This window comes from Oryctolagus cuniculus, chromosome 17 (assembly GCF_964237555.1).
Source record: "Oryctolagus cuniculus chromosome 17, mOryCun1.1, whole genome shotgun sequence".
Lineage (NCBI taxonomy): Eukaryota > Metazoa > Chordata > Mammalia > Lagomorpha > Leporidae > Oryctolagus > Oryctolagus cuniculus.
The window spans coordinates 14,629,158-14,650,437 of record NC_091448.1 but is presented as its reverse complement, the minus strand read 5'-3'; the positions used below and the strand labels follow the sequence as shown (position 1 = coordinate 14,650,437).

At 54.0% G+C, this 21,280-nt stretch overlaps 1 protein-coding gene across 2 annotated transcripts in view; it reads right to left on the bottom strand.

Annotated features, from left to right (window-relative positions):
* Nucleotides 1-845: 845 nt before the first annotated feature.
* ERN1 (endoplasmic reticulum to nucleus signaling 1) overlaps nucleotides 846-21,280 on the bottom strand; it is a 94,971-nt gene continuing 74,536 nt past the window's right edge. For both annotated transcript variants that reach the window (XM_008271709.4, XM_051825830.2), the window contains 11 exons: nucleotides 19,680-19,871; nucleotides 17,735-18,002; nucleotides 16,948-17,038; nucleotides 16,454-16,643; nucleotides 15,706-15,805; nucleotides 15,200-15,399; nucleotides 10,919-11,066; nucleotides 9,184-9,311; nucleotides 6,462-6,585; nucleotides 6,025-6,092; nucleotides 846-4,620 (listed from right to left, as the gene is read on the bottom strand). In XM_008271709.4, the coding sequence (XP_008269931.3) occupies nucleotides 4,408-4,620; nucleotides 6,025-6,092; nucleotides 6,462-6,585; nucleotides 9,184-9,311; nucleotides 10,919-11,066; nucleotides 15,200-15,399; nucleotides 15,706-15,805; nucleotides 16,454-16,643; nucleotides 16,948-17,038; nucleotides 17,735-18,002; nucleotides 19,680-19,871 (1,722 nt within the window). In that variant the 3' untranslated portion in view covers nucleotides 846-4,407. The remainder of the gene's footprint in view (nucleotides 4,621-6,024; nucleotides 6,093-6,461; nucleotides 6,586-9,183; nucleotides 9,312-10,918; nucleotides 11,067-15,199; nucleotides 15,400-15,705; nucleotides 15,806-16,453; nucleotides 16,644-16,947; nucleotides 17,039-17,734; nucleotides 18,003-19,679; nucleotides 19,872-21,280) is intronic.

Genomic DNA, 21,280 nt, shown 5'->3' with positions numbered 1-21,280 from the left:
GCCCTGCCAGCCCCGCTCCTCCAGCCCCCATCATCTTTCAGTATGGTCTCCTGGGAGGCAGGCGGCAGGTCTGCTGTTCGCGTGAGCTCTGACTGCGCATGGTGCAGACTGTGTGAACAGCCGGGGCCCGTGCTGTTTCTTTGGCCGTGTTTAATCAATGAAACGCATCAGATATTCAGGAAAAGGCATCCTCCTGGCCGTCCAACACTGACCCCCGTGCAAGGCCACAGAACCCTGGCCTGCGCCAGCGTGGGGTGGGAAGGAAGCGTCTCTTCCACACGTCAGCCTCTCTCTGGAAGACCCCACTCAGGCAGCAAAGGGTGCTATGGGCTGCTCTCCTTCCTGGCCTGTACCATTTCAAGACCATCTTCTGGCGGAGGGTGCGGCCCTAGGTCCAAGTGTTGCTCCTGGTGGCCCCTGGGGGCTGAGGGGGAGAGGAGCAGGGTCTGGGCGGGCAGCCTCCCAGCAGTCCCTGTTCAGCTCTGGTGGGGCTGGTGGGCCCTGCAGGGGGGACTCCAGCATGTGTTCCCACTGCTCTGCTTGTTGAGCTACCTCTGTGGGGTTTCTCCCCTCCAAGGCATCTCAGCCTGAAACTCCACTGCAGGTCAGCCCACATCAACGCCCAGGAACCTCCCATGGGCTGTTTAATGAAGCCTTCCCCAAACGGCCAGCAAGGAGGATATTCCCGGCCCTGCCCTGCTGTGGACACCAGGACCCTGTCCTCCCAGTGTGTGGGCCTGCCAGAGGCCTCACCAGCCGCACCCCAGCAACAAGGAGACAGCAGATACCCAGACACCCGTTTGGGTGCGGTGCCTCAGGCTTCCATGATGAAACAAAGCACAAACTCCCAAATCTAAAACTACTTTATTTGTGATTGGCTCAGAAGGTGCCATGATCAATCAGCAGAATTATAAAACTGTACAGGAGGTACAAAAATAGGCCATTAACTCTGATAATGACCCTCACATCATCAAGCTTTAAAAATACACGTAGAAGGTGTACAATCTGGCAGTTTATAAAATATAAAGCTAAAAAGGATTTTAGGTTCGACAAAAAGGATTGTATCACACAACTAACATATACCAATTCAACAATTAACCCGAGAAGACACACGGCACAGAGATTTCTAAAAAATCTAAAAATTAACAGTTTACCCCGACCAAATTACTCACCCTTTAAAGGACAAGACCACTTGCTGTAAGGCATCCATCTCAGGGAAGGGTACAGGGTAACTTTTCCAGTTCTAACATGGTTAGGGGTGTTGTCCAAAACAATTCTGATATGCTTTGAGCAAGTGCAATTGTAACTGGATACACTTCAGAGTAAAAATTAAATACATATAAATAGGTTAAATAAATAGAGGTCATTGCAAAAAGAACACTACACAAGGTCTGCACCTGCTGACGCCACGCAGCTGACAGTAATGCTTAGGTAGGCGGGAAGCCCCGGCACAGCTTCTCCTGAAGAGGAACACTGCATCCCCAACACAACGCGGAGCAGAGCGGCCGCAGGCACGGCTGCTCCGGGGAGGCTCGCTGCGGGCGCCCGTCACGGCCAGAGCTACTGTTTCATGAAGAAAGCAAAGTCTTGCACGAGAACAGATACTTTGGTTTAAAGGAGAACGGCCCAGTCCTTGAGGGCGGATTCGTGCGGCCCTGAGGGGACACCTGGTAAATCTTCCTGGGAGAGCCCAGCCGGGCAGGGACAGGGTGTGAGGGAAACAGCAGCTGGGAAGAAAGGCAAACAGCACGGCGGGAGACCGCTGCAGGGGAAAGTAAAAGGGCTCCTTCCAGGGGCTCGCGCTCGCTCCCCCAGCTCTCCGAGGACAGAGGCTGCAGGTGGAGCTGGCCCGCCCTCTAAGGGAACCCCAAGGCTGGGAGCCAACGAACAGGGAAGACAAAGGGGATGCCAGGAACAGAGCATGGGACGGTCTCAGGAAAACCAACTTGGCTGAAGTTCAACTTCCGAAATGACAGCAGCCACACGGAGCAAGGCCTACAGCCGTGAGGGCTCCGTCAGCAGCCAGCTGACCCCTGCTGCCGCGGCACGGGGGACTGCCCATGACAGCCTCTGGCGGCCGAGGGACTTACCCAGCCACACCTGTGCTCCCCCAGATGCAAATGCTTTGCAGCTCTTCAAAAACAAAAAGAGCAAAGTGGTGACAAGGTACATTTGGGTGTGTGTGCCAAAGACGGGTCCAACACAAGGTTCGGGCAAGGCCTAAATACAGTATAGAGTCCTCTGGGTTCCTAACAGATGTGACTCAATTTCATTTTAAAGTCACACAGCTTTCCAGAATTACAGAAGTCCCACTGGTTGCACTAAAGGCCAAACAGCTCGGCCGCAGCACAAGGTGGACACTGCAGAGCCGCTCTGGCCTGAGGGGCAGCGCCCGCCGGCTGCGCAGAGTCCTTAAGACTAGAACTGCAGACAGCACACGGCGCCCAGCCAAGGCCTCGTCAGCAGTGCCACCTGCAGCACCGAGTGACGGAGCGCAGAACGGTGCAAATCCCAGACGCCTGCTCTGCCCGCCCCACCTGGGTTCTCTGCAGCGCCGGCAGCCGCGTCCTGCCTAGCTCAACACACTTCTGTGCTCCAGCGAAACACACCAAAGAAAGCGGGGGTGGGGGTGGGGGTAGGAACTAGAATGATCAGCAGGAAGGCAACTGAAAGATCCGTCTCGAAGCACAAGGCTCAGACAGGGGTGTGGCGGCAGATCAGACGCTGGGAATCGCCTCATACTTCCCAGAGGGCAAACAGCGCCGAACACAGGACGGCGGCGGGCTCCGCGGCAGGCCTGGCCAGTTCTGCGGGCGCCTCGCAAAGAGCTGTCACCCGAGCCCCGGGCAGACAGAGCAGAGCAGCGCCCACGGCGGGCCCCAGGCACGCGCATCAGCGCAGAAGGAAAGCCGGGCCGGCCGTGCTCCCGGGAGACACAGGGTAGGAGGCAAGCACAGGGCTGTTTCAAGGTCAGCACGGTCGCCCTTGAGGTTTGAAGGTGTAGGCTCACGGCCCGTCAGCCACTGCGAGAGGAAAGGAGAGCCCCGCAAAGGCAGGGCAAGAGCTCCCGGTGAGCCCCGGCACGGACGGACGCGCAAGCAGCGGCTCCTGGAAGGCACAGCGCCGTCTCCGAGAGCAGGCAGGGCAGGAGCCCCGCGCACGCGGGCCGAGTCTTGGTTCTCAGGATGCGCCGCGAGGGCTGAGGAAGGACAGCGCTGCCTCGCACGGTCCCTGACTGCCTCCCCACTAAGGCTCCTGGGAGAGGAACAGGAATTTCTGGCTGAAGCGGACGCTTCAAATTATATTAATCTTAGGAAAAAACATCACACGGCACTGGCACAATTCAGAGAGCACTACTTGACGTGAACACACCCACGGTGCGTCCCCGGCCGGCGCTGCAGAACGCGCTGAACGAGAGCGCGCCTTCCCGAGGGGACGGCGACTGTGGTGCCACGCTAACAGGATGTGCTACATCCCGCATTTCTTCTGAGTAAGCTTCAGGTCTAGGTTACTTAAGCTAACGAAGCATTCTACAGTCTGATCAAAATAATTACTACCACTCGCCAAGAGGAACAGACAAGCTGCCCACAGGGCCTGGGGGTTCCCTGCCAGGGCCCCGACACCAGGGCTCAGGGACAGGGACCTCCCTGCCCACCCAGGGGCTCCACCCCGCCACTCCCCACAGGTCTTGGTGAATCTCAGGGACCCTCTCTGCAGGCCAGGGACTCTTCACTCTTGCTCCAAGTGCTGCTGAATGTGCCTACCGGCCCAGGACACAATCCACTCAGTTTGCCTCCTGACATAGCAGCCCCTAGGTCTCCGAGAGACCTGCACACGGGCCTCACCACCAGCACCCAGACGGCACGCTCGCGGGCCATGCTCACTGCCTCTGAGGAAGCCCTCAGATGGGTGATGGCACCCCCGTCCCCAGGTGGCACCTTCTGAACCTCTGCCTCGGCCGCGCACCGCTCCAGCCCTGGGCTGGCGGACGGACGGACAGAGCTCAGCCCTTCGCTGGCGGACTGACGGACAGAGCTCAGCCCTGGGCCGGCGGATGGACAGACAGAGCTCAGCCCAGCTGTTCCTGGCCCCAGGCAGAACTGAGGCCCCTTTCCGGCCCCTCCTGAAAGGCCCAGACTGATAGCGAACAGGAATTTTAAAAAGAAAGTCGAAGCGAGTTTCTCCAGCGGAAGGCGGGCGGTGCTCCTTCCGGCCTCTGGGACGGCCTTCCTGTGCAGACAGCCCCCGGCGGCCCCTCTCCTGGGGCCGGCCTTACCCTCTGTGACCGCGGAGTGGGCAGCTCAAGGCACTTGTTTGGGAAGCCTGGGTTCCCTGCGAAGCTGGGAGGCGCCCAGCCCTGGACTGTGGAGTCATGACTGCAGCCACCAAACGGAGGGGCGGCCCGGCTCAGAGGGCGTCCGGAGTCACTGGGGGCCGGAGCTCTGGGGGCTCATGGGAGTAGTAGGGCTGGAAGAGTCTCTCCTGGCTGCAGAGCTCCATGGCCCGGTAAGTGTGTGAGAGGAGGTGGGGGAAGCGGGACGTGAAGTAGCGCACGAAGTCGTCGGGGAGGGAGCCCAGCGTCTCGCGCACCTCCGGCGGGAGCTCCCGGTAGTGGTGCTTCTGCAGGCGGGAACAGAGACACAGGGTTAGCGCGTGGGGGCAGGGTGTTAGCGGGGTCTCTGCAAAGAAAGGAAACAGCTTCGTGCGGCCAGCACTCCCTCCCAGTCATCCAGCCCCCGCGCCTCGCTCAGGGAGAGGCCTCAGAGCACGTGAGGCCTGGCCTGGGCAGCACAGCGAGGCACTGCACCAGCAGGCAGCGGACGGACAGGCCTTCTGTGCCGTCAGGACCTAGAGGGATTCCCAGCAACCACAGGAAAACAAACCGCCCGGAATTGAGGTATCTGTCCCAACGTGTGTGGAACCCCCTTTTGTACCTGAGGCAGGCCCTGTTTTAAGATTTATTTGAGGCCGGCGCCGCGGCTCACTAGGCTAATCCTCCGCCTAGCGGCGCCGGCACACCGGGTTCTGGTCCCGGTGGGGGCGCCGGATTCTGTCCTGGTTGCCCCTCTTCCAGGCCAGCTCTCTGCTGTGGCCCGGGAGTGCAGTGGAGGATGGCCCAGGTCCTTGGGCCCTGCACCCGCATGGGAGACCGGGAAAAACACCTGGCTCCTGGTGTCGGATCAGCGCGATGCGCCGGTCACAGCACGGCAGCCACTGGGGGGGTGAACCAACGGCAAAAAGGAAGACCTTTCTCTCTGTCTCTCTCTCTCACTGTCCACTCTGCCTGTCAAACAAACAAACAAACAAAAAAATTTATTTATTTGAAAGGCAGGTGACGCAGAGAGGAGAGATACAGAGCTCTTTCATCTGCTGGTCCACTCCCCAAATAACTTCAACAGGCCAGGGCTCGACCAGGCTGAAGCCAGGAGCCCAGAACGCCACCCTGGTCCTCCATGCAGGTAGCAGGATGCTTTCCCAGGCACAGTAGCAGGGGCTGGATCAGAAGTGGAGTAGCCGGGACTCAAACTGGCACCCATATGGGATGGCACCATATGGTACCCCAGCATCACAGGCTAGTGCCTTAACCTGCTGCGCCACAATGCCTGTCCCAGGGGACAGGTCCTGGTTGAAGGCTGCATGATGACGGCAGAGGCCAAGAGCCCCCGGGCCCCCAGAGGACAGATAGGGCCCCTGCCAAGCCCCTGGAGCCCAGGCCCCATCTCTGAAGGTGCCCAAGGGCTCCTCGTTAGAGGTGTGTTTGTGTAGCAACCATGTCAAGTGGGCAGCTGGGAGACGCCACAAGGCTCCACGAGGCCGCTCCCCAGAGCTGACTCCAGACCTCAGCGTGTGTGAGCGCTGTGTGAGGGGAGAAGGGGCCTCCAGCCTGCCAGGTGCAGCGGAGGCCGCCTCGCCTGGGAGAGCGCAGAACGCCAGCAGACGCGGGATCAGTGCGGGAGGGCTAAGAGGAAGAGGAATCCGCGCTGGGGCGCTGGCTGCCCGCCCCAGGACCCACAGACACTTTACCTTGTTTCTCATGGCTCGGAGGAGGTCTCTGATGGAGCCACCTTTATAGGTTCTGAATTTACGCAGATCTAGAAAGACATGAAGGATGCACTGGTGACACAAGTGACACAAAACTTTTAAAGAGAACAACTCCTGGGGCCCCCGGGGTTAAGCAGTGGGACCGCACATGCTCTCAGGGGTGCGTCCCCCACAGGGAGCCCAGGCTGGGGTCTGAACCCCACCTCCTGGCCACACCCACATCAGAACTGGCCATCCATGACATGACCTCTCACTAAGATGTCTAAGGGATGAAAATGAGACATCAGCATAAGCAAATCGCAGAGGACACAGCCCCAGAGCGCCCGGACCCGGGGCGGCACTGCAGGCGGAGTGGCCTGCGCTGCCGTTTCCACGTTGATCTCTAGGAAACACTCCTCCCTCGGGCTCCGCACGGCCACCTGTCTGCAGGGGGACGGTGATGTTCTCCCGCCAGTCCATCTTCACCACAGCTCTCCCGCCTCGCTCCAGCTGCCTCACTATCGGGCCGTCCAGGGACTCCTTTTCTATCCGGTCACTCACATCCTGTGAGGGAGACAAGGGCAACAGATGATGGTCAGGGTCAGAGAGGCTAAGCGCCGCAGGACAGACACAAAAAGTCACAGAACAGGCCGGCGCCGTGGCTCAATAGGCTAATCCTCCACCTTGCGGCGCCGGTACACTGGGTTCTAGTCCCGGTCGGGGCGCCGGATTCTGTCCCAGTTGCCCCTCTTCCAGACCAGCTCTCTGCTGTGGCCAGGGAAGGCAGTGGAGGATGGCCCAAGTGCTTGGGCCCTGCACCCCATGGGAGACCAGGAGAAGCACCTGGCTCCTGCCTTCGGATCGGCACGGTGCGCCGGCAGTAGTGCACCAGCCACAGCGGCCATTGGAGGGTGAACCAATGGCAAAGGAAGACCTTTCTCTCTGTCTCTCTCTCTCTCTCTCACTGTCCACTCTGCCTGTCAAAAAATAAAAAAAAAGTCACAGAACAGCCACTACCAGGAGAGGCCTAATGGGTTGGCTAGTCCTCTCCAGCCCAGGCAGAAACCTGGTGTGGGCCAGGCAGCAAGTGCACTGCGTGCTGTGAGTAGCTGTCTGCTGCCCCCTGGGGACAGCCTGCAGGGCCTCACCACAAGACAGCAGTGTCGCAGGGACACCTCTGCGCACACTCCACTCACGCACCCAGGAACTTCACAAATGCACACACACACTGTGCATCCACACGGAGCCATGTGTGTGGTATCTGCCAGAAAAGGGGGGGAAAGCTCAATTTCTACTTGTATCCTGGGCCCACCCATGCGCCGAGAAAGCACGTGCTGGCCGCCACAAGCAGCGGAGGGCCGACACAGCCCATCCACGCGGGAAAGGCAGGGGAGCCCTCGCCGCGAGGAAGACTCGGCGGAGAGAGCACTGCAGGCCCTGTCTGGGCTCAGCCCTGCTCTGCTTTCAGGTTTGGCTGCAGCAGGGTCCAGGCTGCACCTGAGGACCAGCTCCTCGAGGTCCTGCCTGGACAGATTCCTGTCTGAGCAAACACAGCAACGGCCCACGTGCCTCAATGTCTAGCAGCCTCGAGACCCATCGTCTAGTCCTTTGACAATGAGAAAGCCACTCTAGCCGAACACCTCACTTGCGACTGCTGGAGAAAAGCCCTGGAGAGATGGATGAGACGACGGCCCTGGGTATCCGGGGGCCTGTCTCTGAGCCAAGGCGGTCAGCCAGTTGACACGGACAGAAGCCAGGTGTGTTCACAAAACAAAACTTTGAGATACCAAGTGTTTGAATCCTAACATCACGGACTGAAGGTTCCTTTGCTTGGGTTTCTATGAAGTGATGACGGGGATGGGAGAATTTTCATACTACGTCCTCTAGGACACAGCGATCAGCCCCGCTGGCATGCCCACCCTCTGCTGTCACGAAGGACAGTACCCAACGCCATCATGGCGATCGTCTAATGGGTGCTGCAGCACCTGCCCTAGGCCAAGCGGAGGCAGAGCCAACTGAACACAGTGAAGGCACAAGCGCCCCCGCCCTCAGTGCCTGATGGTCACTTCTGAACCACGGTGCTCACCAAGCTGTGTGCTGCCCAGACCCAGGTGGAAAAGCCCTGCCCCCATGAGCCTGCTCTTCCAAGGTGCACCTGGGGGTGGGGTGATGGGGGGGTTCTGCTCAGTTACAGCCCAGAAGATAGAAACACATCGCCTCCCACAGCAGCAATGTTGCAAAGCTGTCAAACAGCAGAGGCATGCACAGTCACTGGTGCAGTTGAATCTTAAGCCAAATGGAGCTGAACAAAGATTAAGTAAAGGTGACAGAGAAAAAAATCCAATATAAGAAAATGTTAAAATTCATGACACCAGAGTGAAAATTATATAAGCTGCCAGAGATTTGCTTCATTGGCAGTGGAGAGAGGCCGAGGTAATGCTGACGTCGGGGAAGGGTAAAGGAGAGCTTAGTGTAGCGTTTGCTCTGCTGTGGGTATATGTGGAAATTTTGTAAAATAAAGTTTAAAAAGCATGGCACAGCCGGCGCCAAGACTCACTCACTAGGCTAATCCTCCGCCTGCGGCACCGGCATCCCAGGTTCTAGTCCCGGTTGCTCCTCTTCCAGTCCAGCTCTCTGCTGTGGCCAGGGAGTGCAGTGGAGGATGGCCCAAGTGCTTGGGCCCTGCACCCACATGGGAAACCAGGAGAAGCACCTGGCTCCTGGCTTCGGATTGGCGCAGTGCGCCGGCCGTAGCGGCCATTTGGGGGGTGAACCAATGGAAGGAAGACCTTTCTTTCTGTCTCTCTCTCTCTCTCACTGTCTAACTCTGCCTGTCAAAAAAAAAAAAAAAAAAAAAAAGCATGGCCCATCTGCATGATAAAATACTCTGGGCATTAAAATTGTAGAACTTTAAGATAAAATATTTAAAATAGCCTGTAAAAAGAGAGACATGGAGCAGGAAACAAAGCTGAACGTTCAGTTTGATTCCAATTAACATTTTTACCTACATGAAGAAAATACATTAAAATGCTAACCACGACTATTTAGCTCTCAGTCATAGGACTGGGAGTCAGTTATTCTTCAGTTTCTTTTTTCTATAGTTTCAAAATCTGGCAAAAAACATTCAGCGGAGATTCTGCGAGAGGAGACGGACGCCCTGACCTGAAAGAACTGGAGCTGCTTCTCCAGGCTCCAGAAGAACGGGTGTTTGAGCACGTGCTTCGCCGAGGGGCGCTTCTGAGGGTCCATGGCGATCATCTTCTCTATCAGCTCCCGGGCAACGACATCCTCTACAAAGCAGGAGAATGAACAAATCACTGTCTCCAACGGGAAGCCCCAAGCCTCGAGATCTGCCTACCCTGGGGCTCAGGACTCGCACTGAGCTTCAGTTCCGGCTTTGGCCTGGCCCAGCCCTGACTGTTCTGAGCATTTGGGAAGTGAACCAACAGATGGAAGATCTCTGGCTCTCTGCCTTCCAAATAAATAAATACAAATTTTTAATTAATGATGCTGTGACTAAAAACAGATTGACATGCAGAGACATTCAAGATGAAATTGAGGGGCTGGCGCTGTGGCATAGTAGGTTAAGCCTCCGCCTGCAGTGCCAGCATTCCTTATGGGCTCCAGTTCGTGTCCCAGCTGCTCCTCTTCCAATCCAGCTCTGTACTTATGGCCCAGGAAGGCAGTGGAAGATGGCCTAAGTGCTTTGGTCCCTACACTCACATAGGAGCCCTGGAAGAAGCTCCTGGCTCCTGGCTTCAGATCAGCTCAGCTCCAGCCATTGTAGCCATTTGGGGAGTGAACCAGCTGATGGAAGACCTTTCTCTTTCTGTTTGTAACTCTGCCTCTCAAACAAATTAACACATCTTAAAAAAAAAAAAAAAAAAAGGAAAAGAAGTTGAAATTAATTGAGGGGCTGGCATTGTGGTGTAGCAGGTAAAGCTGCCGCCTGTGACACCAGCATCCCATGAGGGCACCAGTTTGTGTCCCAGCTGCTCCACTTCTGATCCACTCCCTGCTAATGCACTTGGGAAAGCAAGGGAAGACAGCCCAAGTTCTTGGACCCCTGCACCCATGTGAGAGACCTGGAAGAAGCTCTGGGTTCCTGGCTTTGGCCTGGCCCACCTCTGGGAAGTATGCCCATCTGGGAAGTAAACCAGTAGACAGAAGATCTCTCTCTGTCCCCCTCTCTTTGTAACTCTGCACTAGAAATAAATATATCTTTTTACAAAAATTTGAAAAGCCCTTTGCATAGCAATGTATGATTAACCCCATTTTTATAAAAATACACATATGTATCTAGATAAATGATCAGGATAATACATGCCAAGGTATTAACAGCAGTCATTCATTCCTGTATAATGGAATTATTGGCCTTTACAGTAATCTGGTTTTTTTTCCCCACAATGAATAAATCAACCCATAAGTAAAACAATTATTTAGTTTTAGGTTTTTCTCCGAAGTCCAGAAGACTCGCTAGACTCACACAAGAGGAGTGAGAAGAGGGCCTGTCCACCCCGACCCAGCACAGACTGTCCCACTGAGCACAGGCCCTCACAGGAGGGGCTACTTTGTGGACAATTTGTCCCTGCCAGGCCACTGCAGGAAGTGATCTCAGATATTTAACCCTTGCGTCACAAGTTGCAACACAGGTCTCCAGGACCGGGCCTTGCCGGGCACACAGACAGCTGGTGACCTGGAGGAACTCTGGAGCTTCCTGGTTCTTCACAGGTAACCCGAGGCAGCCCTCCGCAAGCTGTGCCCAAGCTGGCAGGAAACGAGGCCCTCAGCGAGCAGCTGGGCGGCAGGGCCTCTGGAAGTGCAGGGGAGGAGCAGCCCAGTTCCGGGAGGCCTCTCAAGCAGCCAAGGAGGCCCTCTCGACCCTCAGCCCGCTCACCGTGCTTCTCTGGGTGGAAGCAGTCAAGGCTGTAGGCACCCAGGAGGATGTTGGCCTGCCGCTGCAGGGACTTGCCAAACGGGTGACTGCCCTCAGAGATGACGTAGTAAAAGACGCAGCCCGCAGAGAAGATGTCCACTGTGTAGGTCTGAAACGAAGCAGAGCACAGGGAGCCTTCAGGCAGCGCTCCCATCTCACAGCGGCCAGGGAAGGCAGGAGCAGTGCATCCTGGGAGCATCAGCTGGAGGCGGTGACCTGCCCGGGCAGGGAAGGGCACCCTGCAGCACCACATGGGGGGTCATGGTCACAGCGGAGGATGGGGGCCAATGGCAAGCCCATGATGCCCTGTGCCTTGGCCTCCTCAGGTCTGAGAAGAGAACCGTGTGGTCTGCTCCCTGCGGACAGCTGTGGAGGGTGCATTCAGACAGGAACGTGGTTCTGAAGACAGCCCTGGGCCAGAGGAAGCTCTCCGAGCCATCACCCACCCAACACCAGTCCCTCGGAGGGACTCTACTTACTGGCCTCCCTCCTGTACCCCCAGGGCCTGAATGGTGTCTGCACACAGTGGGGATCCAAACTTATTTGTAAGCAACTAACACCGTTTTAGATTCAAAATCAGCCCCAGACAGCAACTACCTAACAAGTTTTCAGTGAGGTCATGTGTGAGGTTACTTGCTAGTAACACTCCGCACTTACCCCACAACACCATTTAATGTCTCTGGAGGAGCTTCCTTTTAGGAAAATGTGCAGATGTGATTTCTAGCTCATGCTGCTGGGGCTGTAACACTAATCTTCTGGGCATGGCTTGGGTCCCCACTGCAGGCCCCACCTCTTAGGTTCTCCACAGGGTGCCATTTGAGTCCTGGCTGCTTCATTTCTGATCCAGCTCCCTGCTCGTGCCCCCTCCATGCATGCGGGTGATCCAGATGGGGTTCCAGGCACTTGGCTGCAGCCTGAACCAGCCCTAGCCGTTGTGGCCATTTGGAGAGCGAACCAGCAGATGGGAGGTATCTGCCCCTACTCCATGCCCCCACAACTCTGACTTTCAAATAAATAAGTACATAACTCCACCAGACAACATGAGGAGGTCATGAGAGAAAGGAGGGTCTCTTCACTTTCCACATGTGAAGAAACACACCTTTAACAACAAGAAACTGTGATTCCCGGCTGCTCCACTTCTGATCCAGCTCTCTGCTAATGGCCTGGGAATGCAGCAGAAGATGGCCCAGTCCTTGGGCCCCTGCACCCATGTGGGAGACCCGGAAGAAGCTCCTGGCTCCTGGCTTCATATCAGCCCAATTCCAGCTGTTGTGGCCATTTGGGGAGTGAACTAGCAGAAGGAAAATTGATCTCTTTCTCTCTACCCCTGGCCCCCCAAGTCTGCCTTTCAAATAAATAATCTTCAGAACAAAATAATAAGAGGAGCTAGCGTTGTGGCGCAGTGGGCTAAAGCCGTGGCCTGAAGCGCTGGCATCCCATATGGGTGCCAGTTCTAGTCCCAGCTGCTCCTCTTCTGATCCAGCTCTCTGCTATGGCCTGGGAAAGCAGTAGAAGATGGCCCGAGTCCTTGGACCCCTGCACCCATGTGGGAGACCTACAGGAAGCTCTTGGCTCCTGGCTTCGGATCAGCATAGCTCCGGCCATTGCGGCCAGTTGGGGAGTGAACCAGCGGACGGAAGATCTCTCTTCTTTCTCTCTCTCTCTCTCTCTGCCTCTCCTCTCTCTGTGTAACTCCGGCTTTCAAATAAATGAATGAATCTTAAAAAAAAAAAAAAATAGAATGCTTGAGAGCTCAGCACTGAGGCATGGAAAGCTGGCACCTGCAACACCAGAATCCCATCTGAGCACTGGTTCGGTCCCAGCTACTCCACTTCCAATCCAGCTCCCTGCTAATGCCCTGGAAAAAGCAGCAGAAGATGATCCAAGTGCTTGGGTCCCTGCAGCCACGTGGGGACCTGGAAGAAGCTCCTGGCTCCTCCTGGCTATTGTGGCCATCTGGTTGTGAACCAGCAAATGTAAGAGCTCTCTGTGTCTTTTCTTCACTCTCTCTGCAACTTTTTCAAATAAATAACCTTAAAGAAAATCCTGGTGTCTGCAGGGATTAAGGGGGAAAAAATAAGAGAAAAAAAGTAATAAAAGTAAAGCACTTCTTTACAAAAAATGTCCACTAATAAATGGAAAGCAATTCCACTGAACTGAGTGCTTTAGACAAAGATGGTCAACAATTTCTAAGTCCTGGGTGAATGACTATTGGTAAATAGGATATTCACACTGTGCCAAGTATCACACCGCATGTCACTTGCTAACAACAAAAGGAGAAATGAACTTCACAGTGGAGAGATCAGTTGGCACCAAGTTAGCATCTCTGATAGAGGAATAATCTGCCATCACATGCCTCCTGATGCAGTGACCTATGACCTTTTCTTGCTAAAAACATGTACCTTAAATCTAATCAAACCTCTAGACCTAATAACTTCTAGTTCACAGGAAATAGAAAGAATAGAGAGAAATGTCAAAACACTGCCATGGCCAGTGCCATGGCTCAATAGGCTAATTCTCCACCTAGCGGCACCGGCACACTGGGTTCTAGTCCTGGTCGGGGTGCTGGATTCTTTCCCGGTTGCCCCTCTTCCAGGACAGCTCTCTGCTGTGGCCCGGGAAGGCAGTGGAGGATGGCCCAAGTACTTGGGCCCTGCACCCCATGGGAGACCAGGAGAAGCACCTGGCTCTTGCCTTCGGATCAGCGCGGTGCGCTGGCCGCAGCGGCCATTGGAGGGTGAACCAATGGCAAAGGAAGACCTTTCTCTCTGTCTCTCTCTCTCACTGTCCACTCTGCCTGTCAAAAAAAAAAAACCCAAAAAAAAAACAAAACAAAACAAACAAACAAAAAAAACAAAAAAACAAAAAACACTGCCATGAGGAACTAAGCAAACAAATCTAGAATGGGGTATTCTACAAAAAAGTGCCGAGGCTCTAAAATGTCAGTATCCTGGTTTCGGAGAGATGACCAAATGTAATGCAAGATGCCTGACAGGGTCCTAGTGTGAGAAAACAAGCTCTACACAAGACGTTTGGGGAACGGGGGAAACGTGGATATGGGCTGAATATTGAATGACAGAAACAGCAGTGACTGTTTAGGTGTGATACTCGCATGGTGGTTAGGAAGCAGACTCGTGCTGGGACACGGGTTCTGGCACAGCCTGCTTGAGATGGCTGTACTCTGTATCTGGGTGCTAGTCTGAGTCCCAGCTGCTCCACCTCGGATCTAGCCTGAGAAGCAAGGGATAATGGCTCACATACTTGAGTCCCTGCCACCCACGTGGCAGACCCAGATGGAGTTACTGGCTCCTGGTTTCAAACCCTGGTTCAAGCCCCACCTCTTGGGGCCAGCGCTATGGCGCAGTAGGTTAATCCTCTGCCTATGGCACCGGCATCCCATATGGACACCAGTACTAGTCCCGGCTGCCCCTCTTTCAATCCAGCTCTCTGCTATGGCCTGGGAAAGCATTAGAGGATGGCCCAAGTCCTTGGGCCCCTGCACCCGCATGGGAGACCAGGAAGAAGCACCTGGCTCCTGGCTTTGGACTGGTGCAGCTCCAGCCGTTGCAGCCATCTGGGGAGCGAACCAACAGATGGAAGACCTTTCTCTCTGTCTCTCCCTCTCACTGTCTGTAACTCTACCTCTCAAATAAATAAATAAATAAAATCTTAAAAAAAAAAAAAACCCACCTGTTGCAGCCATTTGGGGAGTGAACTAGTGGATGGAAATATCTCTCTCTGCCTTTCAAATAAATCTTTAACAACAAGAACAAAAAAAAGTAGACTCATGTTGAAGTATTTACAGGTGAAGGGCCAGGTCGCCTGCTACTATATTCAAATAAGTCAGCAATGGAGAAAGATAAAGCAAATGTAGCAAAAATTTTAACAGATGTTGAATCTAAGAGGAGGTACACAGCTCCTGATAACACTCTCTCAATATTTTGTATGTTCAAAAATTCTCAAAATAAAAAGCTGAGAAAACAAAAACAAGCAGATTTTAAAATAACAGAATCCAGAGTTCTGCTCACTTTACCCAAACCCTGATTTCTCTGCTTCCCAAATAAGAAAGGGGTTAAAAATGATGGTAAGAATAGGAAAAAGAGTAGACAACTGCTGGCACTCCCTCCTTTCAGTACAGTTCGGGAGGTTCACGCAGAAGCCTTTGTGACAGGAGTGGCGTTCTCCAGCGACATCCTGAGTGTGAAAGGCTCTGCAGTGTCACGGGGCTGTGCCATTACTCACAGGGTTCTCCTTGCAGTCTTCACTCAGCATCTCCGGGGCGATCCAGCCCTCTGTGCCGGGCACCCCAGAACGGCGGCTGAAGCTGTGCCTGCCCACTGCCAGCTTCTTACAGAGGCCGAAGTCAGAGATCATAGCCTTAATCTTGCCATGTGCATTGGGCATGGAGAGGAGAATGTTGTGGGGTTTCAGGTCTCTGTGAACTAGGATGAAACTCCACATTAGTCCAATGGGTGCCTCGAAGAACCCAGGTCTCCCTCTATAAGGGCGAGTGTGTCCTCGTCAGACCTCCAGTGTGTCTGCTGCTGCTCCAAACATGCTGGTTGCCAACTATGTAAGATTCTTCCTCAAATTCTTACACGGCTCTACTAAGACCACCTAAACCCACCCTCCATGCCCCACACATCAGTGAGGCAGCAAAGGACTCAAACAGAGGCAAGGCCACTTGAGCAGTCAGCAACCCGCCCCCAGGCTCCTGGCCCCTGGCCCGGCAAGGAGAAGCCTCTCACCAATGTTGAGCGAGTGGAGATGCGCCAGGCCCGAGGTGGTCTGCTGCAGCAAGGTGATGGGCTCCAGGCCAAGGTGGAAAAAGTCCTTCTGCTCCACATACTGCAAGAGACACGACGACAAGGTCACACCACGTGGCCCTCAGTTCACTTCTGTTGAACCCGTTTTAAGAAGGAAAAGCCAAGTTTTACTGACAACAATCTCTGCAAGTCCACAGTCTCCAACAGTCCCCCTGAAGTTATCAGTTGACTTAAACAAATCAACAAAGCCCCAGTTCGCTGATTTATAAAGAGAAAGACAAGATGACAATCAGGTTCACTGTCTCATATAGATAAGCCTGCAAGGGAACCCACGTGAGAGTGAGATGGCGTCATGGTGGGCCTGGAAATCCAGCAGGAGGCTGCTGGATGATATCAAAGCCTAGAGCCATCAACCAGCATCTTCCAACCCCCGACTAGCCTTGACCAGAGACAGGAACAATGGCCCAGGTCCCCCGGAGACAGACAGGAAAAGACTCACGACCAAAGACCACCAGGCATGCTGAGGAGACCACCCCATTAAAACCGGGGTACTGTGCTTGTGGTTCGTGAGTATACACACTTGTCAAAATGAAGCAAACTGTGCATTTCATTGTATTGTCACTTCAGTAACATTAGTAAAGTGACATAAAAATAACCCTGTGGTCTCTAAAACCAGAGCCCGGGGTGGGGGTGGGGGAGGAGGAAGGCAGCAGCCCGGCACGGGACTTGCCTCCTGCAGGGTGGCCGCGCACAGCTCGATGGCGATGTACTGGAACTGCCGGTCCCTCTCCGTGCAGAAGTAGCGGATCACGTTCGGATGCTCGTCTGATTCTCGCAGCAGCTGCACCTCACGGTCGGCGAAGCTGAAACACTCAGGGAGGATCCTCTTCACGGCCACGTTGCGGTTGTCAAACATGCCCCTGGGGACAAGGAGCGGGGCTGGGGTCTGCAAGTGTGGACGGGCTGAGGAAATGCAACGAGGCCTGCGGCACTCCTCTGCCTGCGACACAGCGGCCACCCTGCCAGCCTTGCAGCCGCGACCTTCACTGACCGCCAGGTAGCCCTGGGGTCACCGTTTCTCTCCGCGCAGGAGGCTCCCGAGAGCTCATGTGCCTGGGTCATGGCTCTGGCCCTGCTGTGCCTCTGAGGCCTGGCACTCAGTCTACAACCCGACAGGCACGCACCTACTACAAGGTGTGGGGTGGGCCTGGCTCATCCACTCACCGGTACACAATTGTGCCCTCAGCTCCATGGCCCAGGACGTCTTTAGGACAGAATGAAATCTTCCCAACCATCACCATGCTGGCTTCCTCATCTGTAACAAAAGGGAATAAGAAGAGGGCATTTCAAACAGACAACCCCGAAAAGGGCCTTGAGGTTAAAATGGCACCAAATCCTACAGACAAGAGCCCTTCCTCCCCCTGCCCCAACACTATCTCTGCCTTTATATACTTTATTCTATATTACCATGTGTGTCTGAAACTTTCTTAAAGATTGGGATTCTCTACAAACTTCATGTTCACATACAGTTGGACCTATGCAACGCATAATGCAAAGAAAGATCCACTTGAAGGATGTGCAGCTCAGAGTCAGGCAGCAGTGGGACCTGGGGCTCTGCGGTCCCTGCACAAGGTCAGTGTTGATACGCTCAGAACACTGGCTCCCCCTGACAACCAGCCGGAGGGGAAGGGGGATCCAGAGCTGCACTTTGTACCTGGCCACTGGCTGTCCTCAGTAATTCTCCCAAGCGTCACAGGCAGCTCACCTCTGCGCAGTACCAATTCTCAGCCCTCGTGGAGCACACTGGAGGGAGGATTAAGGAGACTTCCCAAAGGCCCTCTGGGGGTAGATGCCCCTCCCAGAGACCCCACAGGAGGGAGGACGTTAGGGGACAGCACAGTGAGCCCTTGGGAATGGCACTTGATAATCTCATGGAGACTCCAAGGAGGACCATGGAGCCGCATAGTTCTCGAGTGATGTTCAAACGAAAAATAAAAGCCAACAGCCATACCCTCATCATCCGGCTCCAGGGAGAGGCTGGCCCCAGCCCTGGAGGCAGAGCCGCTGGAGTGCAGTGAGTGGTTGGAGGCCCTGGGGGACGTGCTGGGGCTGCTGGTGCCCGAGCTCTCCGAGTATGGGCTGCAGGCGTCCAGGAGGTCAGCATCCGGCGTCACGTCTCCGGGTGGGGGGAAGGGCAGCTGCTGCTGCTGCAGGAGCTGGATCTTCTCCAGCTCCTTCTGGAACTGCTGGTGCTGGAGCTGCTGCTGCTGATGCATGTTCTGGAGAGAGAAACCCACATGCAGACAGGTGCATCCGTGTCCGCCAAGAGACAAGAAGCCAGGAAAGGAGTGGCTCCTCACGGCAGAGCTGCGCTTGACACGATGCCACAGGGCACAATGAGCCCACGGGGCAGGCCTTCTTGTTAGTGTGACCCTTCCCAGTATGGCTCACTCCCCAACCCTGGAGGGGCCCAGAAAGAACTGTATGGCCGCCAGGCGGGGACACCAGACGAGGGACTCTGCCAAGATGGAGGGTTGGGCCCAGGCAGAAAATGTCCCATTCAAGTCGAAAATTCTGACTTCCATGAAAGTCTGGGAATTGCAAAAATGAAGTCAAACAGGAAGAACGGTACCAGATAGCTGGAAGCAGAATGGGTACAGGTAACCTGTCCACTGTCCACTGTCCACTAGGGCTTTGCACTTTGTGAAGCTGGGACAGAGTTGGCTGGCAGTCTGGAGAGCAGATACGGAATCTGGGGCTCAGAACCATCCACCATCCACCAGAGCCATGCAGCCAGCACGCAGCAGGGTGACGCTCAGGCCAGGGTGCTGCTGGCCCACTTGTCATGCTGCCCCCCGCCATGCTGCTCATTCTGGAAGGCTCACTCTATCTGTTAGGAGGAGTTGCAGACTGGAGCCTCCTCACACGGGGCACCATAAATGTGTAGGGGTCAGGGCCTTTTGCCACGTGTTCCATCATGTGCACGCTGGCACCTCCAAAAATTTATTTTCTTTGAATAAATTCGGTCTGGCTGTAAATTGGTACAGTGCCTCCGCTCTATTCTGTGCCTCTTTTCCTAACACTTATGGCGGCCCTTGTGAGGAGGCACCAATTCTGCAACTCTTCCTAACACCATCATCATTCCAAGTGGCAGCAATCTGTATGAGGTCTGCCCATGTGTGGCAGCTTAAAGGAACTGGTTTATAGCCGACAACCCACAGGGGAGTTTTCTAACCACTCCCCCACCACCACCTTGGGAGGAAGTCCTGGAAACGCCACCTGCTTGCTGAGCACCCCGGGAAGGGTTCCTCAGCTTTTGGGAACTGTTTTCTTCTTCCATGGGCAGGGATGAATAATAACGACCTCACATAGGACTGTATGAGGAAAATAAGTGAACATATCTGCCACTAGGAAGCACCACGTAAAAGGTTTATTCTCATTCCTACACGGGACATGAGCTTTTTGAGCAGTTGAGTGCGGAGGCGCTAAAACATCTCCATGTGTGGCGCAACGTAATGAAGGAGGATTCCCCTGGAATGTTTTAGCCCACCCCTGACCTACTCAACTATCTATGCAACTATCTATATCCAAACAGGATGTCAAGGGAAGCACCACACTGCCCTTCCCTCTCTAGCTGGTCTAAAAGGCAGTCTTTCTACCTATTGTCCCTATTCTTAAAAAATAATAATAATAAATTTACCCGTTCAAAATGAGCTGCAAGCAAGATCTATAAATCAGCTTTATAGCCTGTTATTTGAAAAGCTCTAAAGTTTAGGTACAAAATGGTCCAAGAAGCTAACGTCTCTTTAAAAGGTTTAGGAAAACAAGCCAATACGGACGTCCAAATATGAAATCAAATGTGTTGGCTGTTTTTGTCTGGACCTCACTGACATGAGGTGAGAGGCAGCGAAGTTCAGAAACACACAAGAGGGCAGAAGGAAGGGACTGAGCGTTACCAGGGGGTATGTGATGATGAAGGCCACCCAGCCGATCAGTAGAAACGTGCTCAGGATGATGGTGGCCATGTCCTTGAGCATGGAGTCCACAGGGGCCTCGGCCTTGGCAGGGGCACGAGCCAGTTTCTCTTCCACGTCCGGAGACACGGTGGTCGGTGTGTTCTCTGAAGTCTGGTCAACCATGTTGATAACCTAGCATGGGAAGCATTCCATCACTGCTAAATCTCTAGTAGGAACAGACGAGTTGAACAAGAGAGGCAGTCACTATTCACAAGGCCTGACTACACTGTAACACGCTGCAAGTTTTTAAGTTCACCAAAGGTCACGCAGCCTGATAATCACTGCCGCTGTCCACACAGCTGCTCTGAGAAATCATCGGCATATCTGCTGCGATGTTACCATTGCTCAAAAACATTTCAGAGAGACTTTTCAGATCCTCATACTTTGAAAATCTTCCAAGGCCAAGTCTCCTCCCCTTTGAAGGCGGATTTGGTATTCCTGAGAGGAGAGTGCACTGTGCACAGGCATGTGGCTGCTGCAGAAACAATAATGCAGCTTTCTTATGTTGCAGCTCGAAAACAAAATCCTTTATTCACATATTCTGCTGCTTGTCTACTGTTTCAAAAGCAACAGAACCTTTGTTGAGAAAGTCTTGGGGAAGGTATCTGGCACAGCAGTTCTGCAGTGGTCAAAGCCCACTGGGAACAACCGCATCCCATGTTACAGCGCCCAGCCTGAGACCTGGCCCAGCTTCTCATCTGGTTTCCTGCTGATTCACATCCTAGGAGGCTCCAGTAGTGAGGTTCCTGCCGCTCATGTGGGAGGCCCAGATTGAATGCTGGGCTCCTGGCTGTTGTGGGCATTTGGGGAGTGAAGCAATGGATGGAAAAATCTCTTTTACTTTTTTTTAAAAAAGTAAAATATAAATCCAAAAATTTTGCAAAAAAAAAAGGAAATCTTATTTAGAAGCCCTAAATTAAAGCAGATAAAAAATGCAATTTCCCTCCAAGCTACTCAAAATCTCTAGGCCTTCATAGATGGTTCAGAAAAATGCACGGATCAGTGCCAGCTTCGTGGTGCAGCAGGTTAAGCCACAGCCTGTGTGGCTCTCATATGAGTGCTGGTTTGAGTCCTGGCTGCTCCACTTCCGATCCAGCTCCCTGCTAATGTGATTGGGAAAGCAATGGAAGATGGCCCAAGTCCTTGGGCCTCTGCCACAATGTGGGAGACTCTGATGGAGTGACCAGCTCTTGGCTTCAGCCTGGCTCAGACCTAGCTATTACAGTCATTTGGGGAGTGAACCAGTAGATGGAAGATTGCTTTCTCTCTCTCCTCCCTTTGAAACTCTTTCAAATAAATAAATCTTTAAAAAAAATTAAAATACACAGAACCATTCTTAAACACCTAGTATTCCAGATCCGCCATTAGTTTGCCCAAGTAAACGAATGAACAGAGTCTCCTGGCCATGTGCACTAGATTCCCTCGTGCTGGGGTTACTGCACCACCACCCCCTCAAGAGACCTGCTTCCAGGCCCTTCCCACCCCTTCCTGTGGATTCCTCTTCCTCCAAGCACGCCCTTTTGCTTCATGTCACTATCACA